The following is a 13,395-nucleotide window of genomic DNA, read 5'->3' as shown; positions in this document are numbered from 1 at the left end:
TGCTGGCCTTCTCTCCTCATTCTGTGGTGCTCATTTTTGCCCATCTGATCCTCTTCATCTCCCGGGTTCATCCTGGGCATCCACTGCTTCTACACTGCCAGCATTTCACTTTGCTTCTCCTTCTTCTACGTGTGTGCTTTTCAGTCACAACCCATAGTTCTCGGTGGCTCCTTCTCTTGCTCCCTGCCTGTGAGTTGCACACTTCTCTTCTGATTTCCCTTTGCAGACCATCAGTTTGGAGCTTTGATACAGCTGATTTTTCCCATCTCTGTAGTAGAGCAGTGTTCAGGTGTCCTGACAGAGCTGCAGACTCTTGTGGCAGAGGTGTCATAATCAGGCAGACACAGAGGACAGAGCTTTACAATTTTATAATTACCTGACAGATTCTGATTGTTTCTGCCTCCCTGACCCCAGCAGTGTCTCTGACTTGAGAGTGTTTTGGCTGCTGTTTCTTCCTCTGAGCTCCTTCTCCTCGTTGGTCTCTGCACACAGCCCCTTCCTCTTTTTTGTAATTGACTTGTTTGCTCCTCCAGCCTTGCACTTCATCCATCTTCCTATTTCCCCTCTCTGATCTACTCCTCATGTCCGCTTCCTTCATTTTTGCTGCTGGAATGTGAAGCATCTCTCCAGAAAAATATAAGGTCTCTGTGAACTTCTACCATCCCCCCCGTATTCCCTCTTCCTTCACCTCTATCATCTCCTCACAGATGGTGGGACAAATACTCGCTTGTGTTCGTTCTCAGGCTTGTTAACTTGGCGTATTCTCCTCTCTTTTTCTTTCACATGAGGATGTGAAATGAGGATAATTCTACCCATTTCTCTGCTCCTTGGGGCTGGGCTCAGTTTGAGGAAAATGTTTATGAGGCTATTGTGATCTTTGGAGCGCTGCAGAGCTACGGGTCTCCTATTGTGTTTGTCCTCTATCTGCTTGGCTGTGACGAATTGCTGCCACATTTGCTTCTACTCAAGATATGAAAGACAAAAGCTAATTCAGACCCAGCCATTGATTAGCACAGGGAAGTTCATGGGTCTAAAGAGCACCTTCTGCCAAAAGGCAGCGTTACACGTAGAGATATTCCCAGTCATTATCCACTGGTTTTTTTTTTCCTTTTCTATTTTTTTTCCTGCTTGCTGAAGAGGCACTGGGCAAAAGGGATTTCTGACTGCCGGGCCGGACAGCACCTGGTTTCACCACCTCCAGAGCAGTTCTCACAGCTTTGTGCAGTTCGTGCATCTCAGCTTTCAGGATCCTCGGAACACCTGTTGGGAGTCAGACACTCTGGAAGCTTGCTCGTTCTCTCTGGAGACAGATCTGCAGGGCTGAGGTACCCTGGGCTTGCCAGAGTATTTCTGAGACCATGCATCAAATTAGGCAGATGAAGGAAAAGAATAAAAACAATTTATTCTAGCAGAGTAAGTGGTACCAAGCTGCTCACAGAACTGGGAATAAAGGCATAAAACAAGAAAAAAATACAGAATTTAGCAGCAGCTGCCTAAAATCCAACTTCAGTCCTTTTGGATCTCATGCATCTTTCTGTGGCATCTGTGTGCCCCAGCCAGGGAGAGCCCATGCACTGGTGCCTCCTTTTGTTCCTATCCTTTTTTATTTTTTTATTTTTATAGGGCTCTTACTTAGGTAGCTACCGAGTTACTAATTAACTGTGCTGTGGCTAGGTTTGGAGATACCAGTTTGAGTTCCTTTCACGCTGGCAAAAACGCAAAGATGGCATTGCCAAATGTGCTTTTCCTGCCCAGGCGGTGGGTTTTGATCAATGCCTTGCCTTTCGCAGTTATGGAAGGAGGAAGCTCTCTCAGTAGGCTTGCTTTCCTCGTGCTGTCGCTCAGCTCCCTAGCCAGCCGGTCGTCTTAGCCCAGACAGATGTTTTTGCTTGTTACAGAACTTCACAGGACACCTCCATTAAAGACTAATGCACGGATACTGCATTAAATCAAGCAATTGTCTTCTGCCCGCTCGCTCAGGTTAGACATGATACATCAACACACTAGAAAATGGTTTCAGCAGTGGAGTTCAGGCTGTGCAGCACCCACCTTTGGGCACTGGTAATTTTAGGAGGTTGCATTCCAGACATTAAGGCTCTTGTGGTGAAAATGATGGACACAGCAGTGCAGAAAGAGCAAAAACCTCAATAAAAAGAATCTGCTGTGCTGTTATGGGGTCTGATGACCACATTCATTGTCCTTGATCTTCTCAGAAATGGTCTGGGGAGAAGTAAGTCAGGCCATGGTACAGGGCAGGCATTTAAGAGTCTGAAAAGAAAGCATATTTTGGTAAATTATCTATGGATAGCGTTCTTTACTTTCACTAGCTGAATTTTCTCCTTGCTGGCTTCTTTTAGAGCATCCATAACTCAGGTTTACTTGACAGCACTACAGAAACAGACATGGTTGATATCTTGGGAATCAAAGACATGATGATTTTTTTTAAAAAAGGCTGTCTAGCTTGTTTTTATTCTTCCTAGCCTAATGGAGGTTTGTTTGGTACAGCACATCCTCTGATGATAATAACTTTCATCATTTATGAGCAGACGTTTATTTTCTAGTGAGCTAAAAATGTTCCTCCTAAGGAGGTTTTCCTATTTTCTTTTGGGCCAATTTATACAGGCAGAGATCTCAGTTTAGTTTTTCTTCTTATTCTTTTTTTTTTTCTTTTTTATTTTTTTTTCTTTCTGTGTCAGCCCTGAGATCCAAAGAGGTTTCATTTGCTGAAAGCCTTCAACAACTGATCAGATCATTTACAACAAGCACTTTCTCAGGCAGTAGCTGTAGAAAAGTGAGGGAAAAAATCGCAGTTACTACCTATGATAACAAAGTTAAATGCACGTTGAAGTGTTTGTGAGCTGTGACTGACTGAAAGGGTGCCAGACATTTTGCAAATATACACCAAAAGACAGGCCCCTGCTCTAATCGGCTTATAAATTAGAAGGAAAGTACATTGGCAAGAGCAGAAGAGATGATATGACATGCTTTAAATAGTTTATTGGGAGCTGGAGAATTGTTGTTTATTTGGTGATGTTGGGAAAATATTTAATGTGCTTTGGTTAAACTCTTTATAGAAATGCTTCTCCTCCCCCAGTTTTCTTTCCCAATGACTGTTCTGGAGATTAAAAACAGCAAGTTCAGAGTAGATGGAAAATTGAGAAATGTATTTCCAACTGGCCAAAACCGCGAGTAAATCTTTATAGATAGGGTTGTATTTTTTTTTTTTTTAATGCTACCCAGGCTTTCTAAAGCAATTACCGTAATCCAAGAAAGGATCGGCGCTTCGAGCCCGAGCCCCTCCGCCGCCAGCCGAGCCGCCCTCCCTCCCTCCCGGGCTACCGGAGGAGCAACCGAGGCGCCTCCCTCGCCGGTAGCCGCCCTGCTGCCGGCTCCCGGAGGGCTCCCGGAGGGCTCCCGGAGGGCTCCCGGACTCCCGGAGGGCTGCCCCGTCCCGCTGCTCCTCTGCCGGCCGCAGGTGAGCGGCGTCGGAAGGGCTTCGACGGCGAGCCCCCGGGCGGTGTGCGAGCCGCTGGCAGCCGGGAGGCTTTGTGCGCTCCGCTGCTCCGTGCCGGCGGGGCCGGCCCCGCAGAGAAACCGCTTCCCGGCATCCGGAGCGGGGAGTAACTGCGGGGGACGCTTCGGAGTAAACACGTTTCCCCTCCGAAGCAGTTTGTTTGTAAGGGAAAAGGTTAAGCGGGATAAATTGTTTTCTCTCGTGTCCTTCGCCGCGTACCGCCCTCGCGTTTCGTTTTAAAACAGAGCCGTGCGTAGCAGGAGCCAGGACACGAAATTTCGGCCTGCAACTGCAACGCTTATTTGACCAACAAATGCCACCGGAGCTCTGCTGATGTCTTTTGATAACACCGAAAACCAAAACAAGACAAACAAACAAACCGAAAGATTAAAAACAAGAAAAAGCAAGGCGACGGTTCAGAAACTCGTGTCCCTCCTTGGCGGTGACCCCAAAACCGAGCAACTTCTGCAGGCTCCAGGTCCCGGGTCGGTTAAGTGCTATTGAAAACTGAAGTTGTTTGCAGACGAACACAAATTTCCAAGCTTAAATTGCCTTCTTCCTGTCCCGGGATGCCAGGGCTTTGCACAGCTGAAATTGCACAGCCCTTTCCCCCGGATCCTCTTACTCCTATAGCGCTCGAGTCCCCGCTGCTCCGCGCCTGGCGCCGGGGCACACTTTGCTGCTTTTTGTCACCGTGTGCGCGCCCGGCGGCCTCTCCCGGGCTGTTTTGGAGCCCGGCCGCGTTCACGGGGCCACTCCACGACAAATCCCATTTTGTGCATTTCCCGTTAAGCCCCAGCGGAGCTTTCTGCCGGGGAACGGGGTGCGTGGGGGGGGTGCTTCATCCTTCCCCCCGCTACTACTCAGCGCACGGGCGCACCGTGCCCCCTCCGTGATCGCCCACGGCTTTTTTTTCCCCGGGGCCCGGGACACCGGGAGCAGGCAGCTGTGTGTGTCGGTATCCTCGCACCGCTCGGCCCCGCCACCTCCGGACCCCCCCGGCGCAGGGATGGCCGCAGGTGGGTGCCGGCTCCCCCGGACCGGGCCCGTGACCAGCAGATGGTGCTGCGGGCTCCCGCTGCGGGCGCCCCGTCCTCGGGGGTGCGGGGCCCCGAAGGCACCGGGAGCTCCGTGCGGCCCGCACCGGGCCCGGCCCCTCTCCGCGGCACCGGGGCCCCGCGAACCGCCGGGGGCCGGGGTGGACCACGCCGGCGGCGGAGGGCCCAGGTAGGGCGCGTTACGCGGCCTGGAGCTCGCCGAATGCCGGTGTGCGGGAGCCCGGGACTTGCCCGGGAACCGGCAGCCGGCGGGGCAGGATGCCCGCTTCGGACGGGCGCACCCGGAGGTGAGGCATCGCTCCCCGGGCAGCTCGGCAGCCCCCTGCACGGTGCACCCAGCGCCGAAACCTCCGCTGCGCACCGAGCGCGGGCCGTCCCGCCCCGGTACTCGGCGGCGGCTCTCGCCCCGGCGCCCCGGTCCCGCACGGGCTGGCACCGGAGCGGGGAGCACCGGCGGTCCCGTCGAACCGCGCTGCCGTTTCCGCACCGGGAGCGTCTGCGGCGGGTCGGCCACCGGCGGGTCCCGAGGGCGGCCGAGGGCCCGATTCCCCGGGGCCCGGTTCCCCACGGTGTCCGTGTCCCGGTCGATCCGAGCCCGAATCTCCAGCACGAGGGCTCCGGGTTCCCGCCGCGCCCGTCGGGTCCCGCCAAACCGGCAGCGCTCGGCCCCGGTTGCCGCAGCCCCGCACGAGCTCTCCCCGCGGAGGTGCCTTTAGGGGTGACCGGCTCACCTCAACCCTACCCGGGCCGCCCCCGCTGCCTTACCGCCTGCTTACAAGCCGGAGCCGCGCTGGGCGCCCGCGCTCCGGTCCCGGTGCCGAGCTCCCCCGGTGTCTCGGTGCCCCGGCTGCGGCCCGGTTCTGCGCGCTCCGGGAGCTCCCGCGGCGGAAAGCGGCCGCCGGTGCGCGGCGGAGCCGGGGCAAAGCGAAAGCTCGGTGCTGGCGGCGTCTTGGCGGGCCGGCGGGCCCCGAGCCGAGGGGGTTAAACCAGGAGCCTCCCCTTACCTTCAAAAAGTTAAAAATGTCTGGAGCCTGCATCTCTTAAAGGGGCGGTGCTGGCTGCAAGGAGTCTTGGCACCGGCTGCGAGAAAGGCTGGTCAGGGGCGTGAGTTCCCCTCCACCAGCACCAAAACATTGCAAAAAAAGGCAGAGCGCCCCACACTTTAGATAAGGACAATTAGCCACCAGCGAGCCCCTGCAGACAGCGAGTTAATTAGGGGTTTCCTGCTCTCCGGCATGCCCTGTCCCAGCTCCTGCCCCCCCGGGCTTCTAGCCCTGATGGCACCTGGGCTGGCCCTCATGGCCACTTTCTCGCTGCCCTCCCAGGCCGGGGACAGGAGAGCGCTGCCGGTGGAGAAATCTCCAGGTGTGAAGGGAAGAACTCTCATTCTCCTTGATGTCAACACCAAGAGCCCTGTCAGGATAATCAGTGAGAATTTCCTCTCCCTGCAGCTGGACCCCTCCATCATTCATGATGGCTGGCTCGATTTCTTAAGGTAAGGCAGGAGCCCCCCGGCGCCCTCCCCACGCCGCCCGCGGGGCGCCCCGGCGGCCCCAGCCTCCCAGCCCCGCCGGGCTCCGCGCTGCTGGCGGCGCTTGTTGTGACGGAGGGAGCGAGGCCATGGTTTCCATTAAGATGCACATGTTTGCAATGGAGAAAGCATTTCGGAGACTTATCAGTTATGACTGCAAAAATGTCGTGCTCCCCTCGCTCCAACAACCGCCCCTCCGCAAAAAAAAAAAAAAGCACAACATGGGGCCGAGGCAGCGCAGGGGAAAAAAATAATATATAAATAAACAACCAGCAGCAGGGACGGGGCCGCCTGCCGAACCGAGCCGAGCCTTCCCCAGGTCCCGACGGGCGGAGAGCGGGGGTGTCGGCCAGGTCTTCAGAGCCCGGCGCTCCCCGGGACTTCCAGCCCCGCGCGGGGGGCAGAGCCGGGCTGCAGCTGCGCCGAGCTGCCGCGGCCTGGAGGCGCTGGGACGGCCAGAAAGCCCCTTCCCTCCCTGCTGGGTAAGTCGGGGAGGCAGAGCGGGGCTCCGCACGCCCGCTCCGAGGGTCCCGCCGGCCGCCGCCTCCGCCTCGCTGCGCTCCTCCGTGCCCGCGGGACGGTCCGGCACGGCACGGCACGGCTGCGGGGGCGCACCGCTGCCTCCGCCACGCCGCTGCACTTGTCCGGGGGGTACCGGGAGGGGGGCACAGCCGGGTCCCACCGACCTCCGAGCCGCCACCAGGCGGGGCGGCCCCGCTCCCGCTCCGCACCGTTTTGCCGGCGCAAAGCCCCGCAGCCGGGCGCAGCTGCGGAGGTGCCCGCTCCGCTCCGAGCCGGGCCGGGCCGGGCCGTGCCGGGCGGGGCGGCCGGGCCGTGGTGAGCCCCCGATCCCCGCGGGCAGCGGGCCGGTGCGGGTGCGGGTAGGGCCGGGCCGTCCCGCAGCCCCCTCAGCCCCCTCTCTCCTCTCCCCAGCTCCCGGCGGCTGGTGACCCTGGCGAGGGGCCTGGCCCCCGCCTTCCTGCGCTTCGCGGGCAAGAGGACGGACTTTCTGCAGTTCCACAACGTGAAGAACCCGGCCAAGAGCCGCGGCGGGCCCGGACCCGATTACTACCTCAAGAACTACGAGGACGGTGAGCGGCGCCGCGGGCCGAGCCGAGCCGGGCCGGGCCGGGCCGTGCGCGGGGGGCGGGCGCGGCTCCGGGGGGCTCCGGGGGGCTGCGGGCACCGTGCGGCCCCGCTCCGCCTGCCCGGGCTCCGTGGCACCGGCAGCGCCGTGCGCCCAGGCGGGGCCGTGCCGTGCCGTGCCCGGGCGGTGCTGCCCTCCGGGCACCGGGCGGGGGAGCCTCCCCTTTCCCTCCCGTTGCCGGTATATCCGGCGGGGGCCGGTCCCGGGGAACAAAAGGCCCGCAGCGGGGAGCGGGGCTTTCCGTGCCCCCCCCGGCTCCTTTCGCTCCCGCACGGTACCGCAAGCCGCAGGGGGACCGGACGGACCCCGGGTCCCCGCGGGTCGCGCCCCGCTCTGCCTCTGCACCGCCCTGCCCGGAGCCTGCGGTGCTCTCGGGGAGCCCTGCCTTTCCCCGGGGACCCCGGCGTCGTTCCCGTGTTTCTCCGCCCGGGGGTCCCCGCCGCACAACCGGGCTCGGTGGCGGCTGGGCCGCCCGGTCCCCGCCTGCCGCCGCCGCTCGTCGGTGCCCGGTGGGGTCGCTCCCCGTCCAGCCCGCCGTGCCACCGCGGCTCTGTCCCAAATTCACTCGCTCCCTGCTTTCCTCTGCTCCCTCCCTGCTCTTGTGCCCTCCTCCCCGGCGGTTCTGCAGCTGCACAAAAGGTTTTTGCCTTTTGTGGCCCTTAATTCGCACAAAGAAACTTGGTAGAAAAGTCAGGGCCGAGTCTCCATCCTCAGGCATTTATTTTAAGAAGCAGAATACCATGTCCACGTGCAAGAATTCATTGATTTTTCTCCGTTGCCTTTTTTTTTTTTAATGAAAAAACTTTTTTCTTACTCATGACTTAGAAAAATTAGCTGAAGATATTTCCATAAGTAATTTTGAAGGCCAATTAATGCCAGACAGATCCCAGTGGGCAGTTTTGTGGAACAGAGGAAGTTTTGCAGAGATCTAGTCAGCAGCACAGTGCTGAATGGAAAAAGCAGATGCGTTTGCCAGTTTTCTGATGGCTCTCCCTCCCGCTGTTCCCCCTCGTAACGTCTGATCTCGGCGAGGTGAGCGTCCCTCTAGTCCCACACGCAGGCAGGTGGGTAAGTCTGTGTGCTCCTTCTTCTGCTTGGTCTCTGACCCGGAGCAGTCCCGATGTTATAACTTGTTTTACTTTTCCTTCTCCTAACAAATCTCCGGCGAAGGGTTATTCGTAAGCTCTGCCTACTGAGATGAGCTTCTGGAGGAATTGCTGACCAACCCTGCTGCAGCCACCTCGGATAGGAGAAATTAAGTGTAGCGCATAAAACCATGGAGGGGATTCATACAAAACATTTGTAGGAATAAATTTTCCTACTTCAGCCCAAAGGTCAATTTTTCAACAACTTGCAGGAGAGAACTTACACTTATTAAATGTCTTCACAACAGCTTTCATGTTAGGGAAGGACTGAAAGCTTTTGTGTTTTTTTTTTTTTTTCAGTTTTCCTCGTGGCAATAAAGTTGAAATGTAGCAGTCCTTCAGAATGAAGCTTCTCATAGAAGTTGTAACCACAGGTCTTAACTTTTCATCACTTAAATATGGAACAGAACCATTGCAAATGTGGGTGAGGGAAGGAGGGGACACATGTGTTGTGTATCAAGCATCAGTGTAAATCAGAAAGGTGTGGTAAAAGGGATTTCCTGCCTGGAAGCAAAGCTTTCTTATTTGTTCTTAAGATCTGTGTGCAAACTCCGGGGCTAGAATTGCTAGTAGCTCTCATCTTTTTGTGCTGAGGCTGCACCGAGTGCTTCACTAGAGGGATCCAGTTCTCCAAAATGAAATCCTGATGCCACTGCAGCTCTCTGCCCCACTGTACTGGATCTGAGCAGCCATGTTCTCCTTTCGGAGCGCTGCTCTGGTTTTCGTTCCCTCATCTGTGGCTTGTCCGGGATCTGCTTGGGCTCAGGGCATGCACAAACGTGCAACCCTGCCCTTGCTTCGAAGAACTTGTGAGCTGAGCAGGCAGCACAGAAAAAGATGGCAATCAGTGTCTGAGCATGGGGGAAGCTAGCAAGCGCCCTGCTAGTTCCCTGCCCCCTCCCTGAGTTATCTGGGGTGATTTGGGTTGTTTTCCGTGTGCATGTGCTTTTGTCCGGCCAGCAACTATTTTCTGAAATTTCTTGTCTGATCTTTAGTGGCATGGGTGCGGGAAAGAAGCTATGGGACATGGTTAGTTAAAAAAGACAGCGATTAAAAGAGAAATCTGTGAATGTCTAAGCCTGACATGTCACCTTGGTGATTTTTAGTGGTCTGACAAGTCATAGCTCAGTTGTTTTCTGCTTTGAGTGTTTGTCTCTTTGCACGTTTGTCCTATGGGTGCAGACAGACTCCAGGCGTGTGAACCCAGAGCCTGTCCTCTCTTTGCAGCCCCTATGGATGCTCCTGTGCCCTGTGTTCCCATGTGGCACGCCCATAACCGGGAGGGAAGCGCACATCTTATATTCCTCTATCTCCTTGCAGCTGCAACTACTCAGTAATGTGCAGGGCTGAGAGGCAGAGGTGAAGGGCATGCACGCAAGGCTGCTCTGAGAACTAGCAAGTACCTCTGTGAGCGGTGTTCATGCTGCACCTCTGCATGCTCACGGGCCACCCAAATGTGCTAGCTGAAGCGTTCAGCCGGGCAGCAGCAACAGGGCTGCTTTGCAGCATCCTTCATGGATGCTCTGCACCGTGACGATGCTTGCTAGAGTTTGAATGAATCTCCAGGCAGGGGTCTTTGCACTGCAAATCCTCCTCTGCTACCCCGCTGCCCTCCAGACCAGGTTCCTCACTGCTGCCTTTGATCATCTTTCAATCCCTGTAGTGCCTCACCTTTCTGATGATCTGAAATTTTCAGAGATTCTCCCAACTCTTTCCCTCCATGTAAAATTACATTTATTTCCCTTTCAAACTGTTAAATTCATGCATACCTCCACCTTTTGAAAATTGCCTTTACCCAGGCCTTCCTTTGGGTTCACCTGCCTTTTTCCTTTTCTCTCCCCCCTATAACTGAAGGGCAGAAATACACCTTGTAATTGTACCTGGTACTAGTGCTTTGGGTTAGGAAGCACCACCTCCCACCCCCAAACACACACAGAGACAAACACCAAGGTGTACCCATTCAGTTCGCAGAACTGGACGCTTGTGCCATTTTTAGTGGCTTTATGCAGGAGTAGATACTTTAGGGATCAGCTTAGGTGGTATCTTCTTAGGGTGTGCCTGGAGGCCCCCCGATGCACAGGCAAGGTGCCAGCACAGGTCAGCCTCCTGCCTTGCCTCCTTAGGTCTGCAGCTTTCAGGCAGGCAGATGCCTCTGGAAAATTGCTGGGGCTTTAGCACAAAAGACCCGGTGCTTAGCAGAGTGCTCTGTAGTACCTTACAGTCCTGGTTTCATCTCCTCTTCGAGTTCAGCCATCTGAGTGGGGCTGGAACAACTGGGCTCAGGTCCATAACTGATATGGATTCACCAGAGGTAATTTAATAATTCAACAGCTTATTCTACAGCCACATATTCTTTCCCTGAGAAAGTGTGGGTGAATCCAAGGGTTATAGTGGTTTCTTTTTGCTTGTTTCTAAAGTATACTTCATTTTCCTGCAGTAAAGCGTTCCCTTTAGGCTTCGGGGTCATTCCTTTCTTGCACAAATTCTTCCTGGAAGCACGGACCTGGAAGCACTATAAAACACCAGGTGTGTATGGCATCCTTCCTTTGTAACCCTGAGCAGCCTCACCCCACCCCAGACCCGTCATGTTTGGGCAGTTAGGGTAACAAAGCGGTGAGTGATCTGCGGCGGCAGCTTGCAGTGCCCACAAAGAGTGCGTGTGGCAACTCGTTTCGGCGCTGCATATAAAGCTGGCACAGAAATGCCATCACCTCGTGGCAGATTTGTTCGTACCTGACAGAGGAACTTGTAAAAGCAGTTGCCTATGAGAAATGGATTGGGTGCACCGTAGGGCATGTGATCCCTGTTGATGGCAGCACATCTGTATGTATCCCCTGAACTTTGTGGAATATTACAAGGTCACCTACATTTTCTGTTACATTAAATCCCCGTGTACAGTGTGCACTCGGCGGCTGCCATCCCGTGCAGCCCATGCTTTGCACGGTCAGTCCCCGAGTCCAACCTTTTTATAATATGGCATTGGTCTGCCTGAAGTCTGCTCGCAATGGAAAACCAGTTTATTGTATACCAAGCTCTGGTACCAGGAGGTGGGGCTGTACTGGGGACTTTTTGACACTTGTTGGTCAAGAGGTGCAACGTGTTTGGCCTGAGAGACTTGTGTCTCCCTTAAATGCAGCTTCTCTGTGTGTGCCCTACTGAGTTTGTTTTTCCTCACCAGCTGTGCTGAGAATTGTGCTTTGTTAGCTGGAGGTGCTTCTCTCCTGCCACAGGCACACGTCTGATCCCTGGGCAGGTGGTTTGGAGAGCTGGTGTCTCTTCTGTTGGTTCAGCAAGGGGTGCTACAGGTGCCACCCTAATCCTAGAGCCTGTTCTGGAAGGTCCCCGCTGGTGCTATAGCATGAGCCTGGTGGGCTGAGGTGGAGCCTCCTGTCCTCAACTGCCTCTTACCTTGAAGCCAGAGACCAGTTTTGGACAACCTGTGGTAGTATAAACATTACTTAGAGTTTCCCCCTCTGCGTATGTGCTGTAAAGGAAAACTCGAGGGAAGAAGAGAAGTTTCTTGTAGCGAAGGTTCTTCAAGATGTGTTGGCCCAAGTGCGTGGCCTCTGGGACTTCTCTGTCCTTTCACAGCCTACTGGGGGTCTGTGGCTGAGAAGAGACCAGAGGACATTCACCGCGCACTGACAGCGTGGCCCTGTGTGGGTTGAGGAAGGGAGAGGGGAAAGGGAGCATATATACATGCTGTAGGTAGTGCATAGGGAAAGTTTCGGAGCTGAAGTGCATATGGACAACACATTTCAAAAATACTCTCTTAATTGCTGGTAAGTTACTTCCTTCTATTTTATTTCCTTTTTTGGAGAGGATACAGGGCATCTGGAAAAATGGCCAATTACCACAAAAACCTGGGAAAAGACATGTTCCTTATGCCTTCCGTACTAGTCAGGAGATTTTGCCACATAGTGTGGGAAACCTTGTATTGTGCTGTGTAACCCTGGCTACTGGGTTTTGTGGGCATCCTTTCGTCTGGGATCCACTCCTTCAGACACCTTTCTATATCTGGCACTGCACCTGAACTTGGAGGTTTGTTCAGCAGGGGGATTCCACCTTCCCCCCGTGCCAGGTCCGTATTTCACAGGCTGCTTCTAGGATGCTGTGCTTTTAGACTATGTGTGAAAGTCTTAGGTATTGTGTTGAAAGGAAGGCAGTAAACTGCTAAATGACCCAAGGATTCCTTTATATTCTTTCAACATAAAATTGGCATCTTCTGCCTCCTGCACTTGGGCTTGTTAAAGATACTCCTTTTGCCAAGTGGCACTTCCCTTCACCTGGAACCCAAGTTCTCAGGGTGAGAACATGGGAATGACTGGTCACAGATGCGGAGGTGTGTGCCAGCACGCTGCTGCTCCTACCTGCCTGCCCCTTCTGGCACGCTCCTGCCGTCTGCTGGATCTGGAGCCTGAATTTATGTGGAGAGTCAGTTCGGGCCAGAAATGAAAGGCGGAGAGGTGATTGCATGCCAGCTAGTGCAGCTGCCTTAACCAAGTAGTGTGGCCACAAGTGCTAAGAAAGGAAAGTGTGCAGTGAAAGGTAGGACTGTGGCAGCATCAGTCTTGGTAAGATTAAATTTGACAAAACTCCCCTGAATCTGGTGAAGGTCATCTCTAGGGTGTCTGCCACCAAAAGTGTTGGTCCCCAGTGCCTTCCTTTTGCTCTGTGCTGCGTCCTGCTGCTGCTCGCCTTGCATTGGCTGTGGCACTTTTCTGATCATCTGCCAAACCAGCAGAAAACTAATTCAGGAAAATAAGGCACCTGTTTTTTTTTTTTTTGTTTCTGTGAATTTAGTGAGCAGGATAATGAGGGTCACTGGGGGTATGAGGACGCCAGAGCAGTGAGGGTTATTGTCTTGTGGCTGGGATTGCTGCTTTGGCTCCACCAGCTCATAAAACTGCTCTGAGTGCAGCAGGTGTATCTGAAGGAGCTGAATCATCCTTTTGTCCCCGTAAAAATAAACAAACAAACGAGCTGTCCTTTACTCAAGG

At 54.7% G+C, this 13,395-nt stretch overlaps 1 protein-coding gene across 8 annotated transcripts in view; it reads left to right on the top strand.

The window, feature by feature from the left end:
- Positions 1-13,395, top strand: part of HPSE2 (heparanase 2 (inactive)) — a 110,027-nt gene that overhangs the window by 5,958 nt on the left and 90,674 nt on the right. For 5 of the 8 annotated variants that reach the window (XM_067001088.1, XM_067001091.1, XM_067001090.1 and 2 more), the window contains one exon: positions 7,037-7,194. In XM_067001088.1, the coding sequence (XP_066857189.1) occupies positions 7,037-7,194 (158 nt within the window). Of the gene's footprint in view, positions 1-5,348; positions 6,068-7,036; positions 7,195-13,395 lie in introns of those variants that run through there. The other 3 variants (XM_067001092.1, XM_067001085.1, XM_067001086.1) reach the window with 3 other exon arrangements.

The sequence above is a fragment of the Anser cygnoides genome, chromosome 7 (genome assembly GCF_040182565.1).
Source record: "Anser cygnoides isolate HZ-2024a breed goose chromosome 7, Taihu_goose_T2T_genome, whole genome shotgun sequence".
Lineage (NCBI taxonomy): Eukaryota > Metazoa > Chordata > Aves > Anseriformes > Anatidae > Anser > Anser cygnoides.
This window is presented reverse-complemented; position numbering and strand designations above follow the sequence as displayed.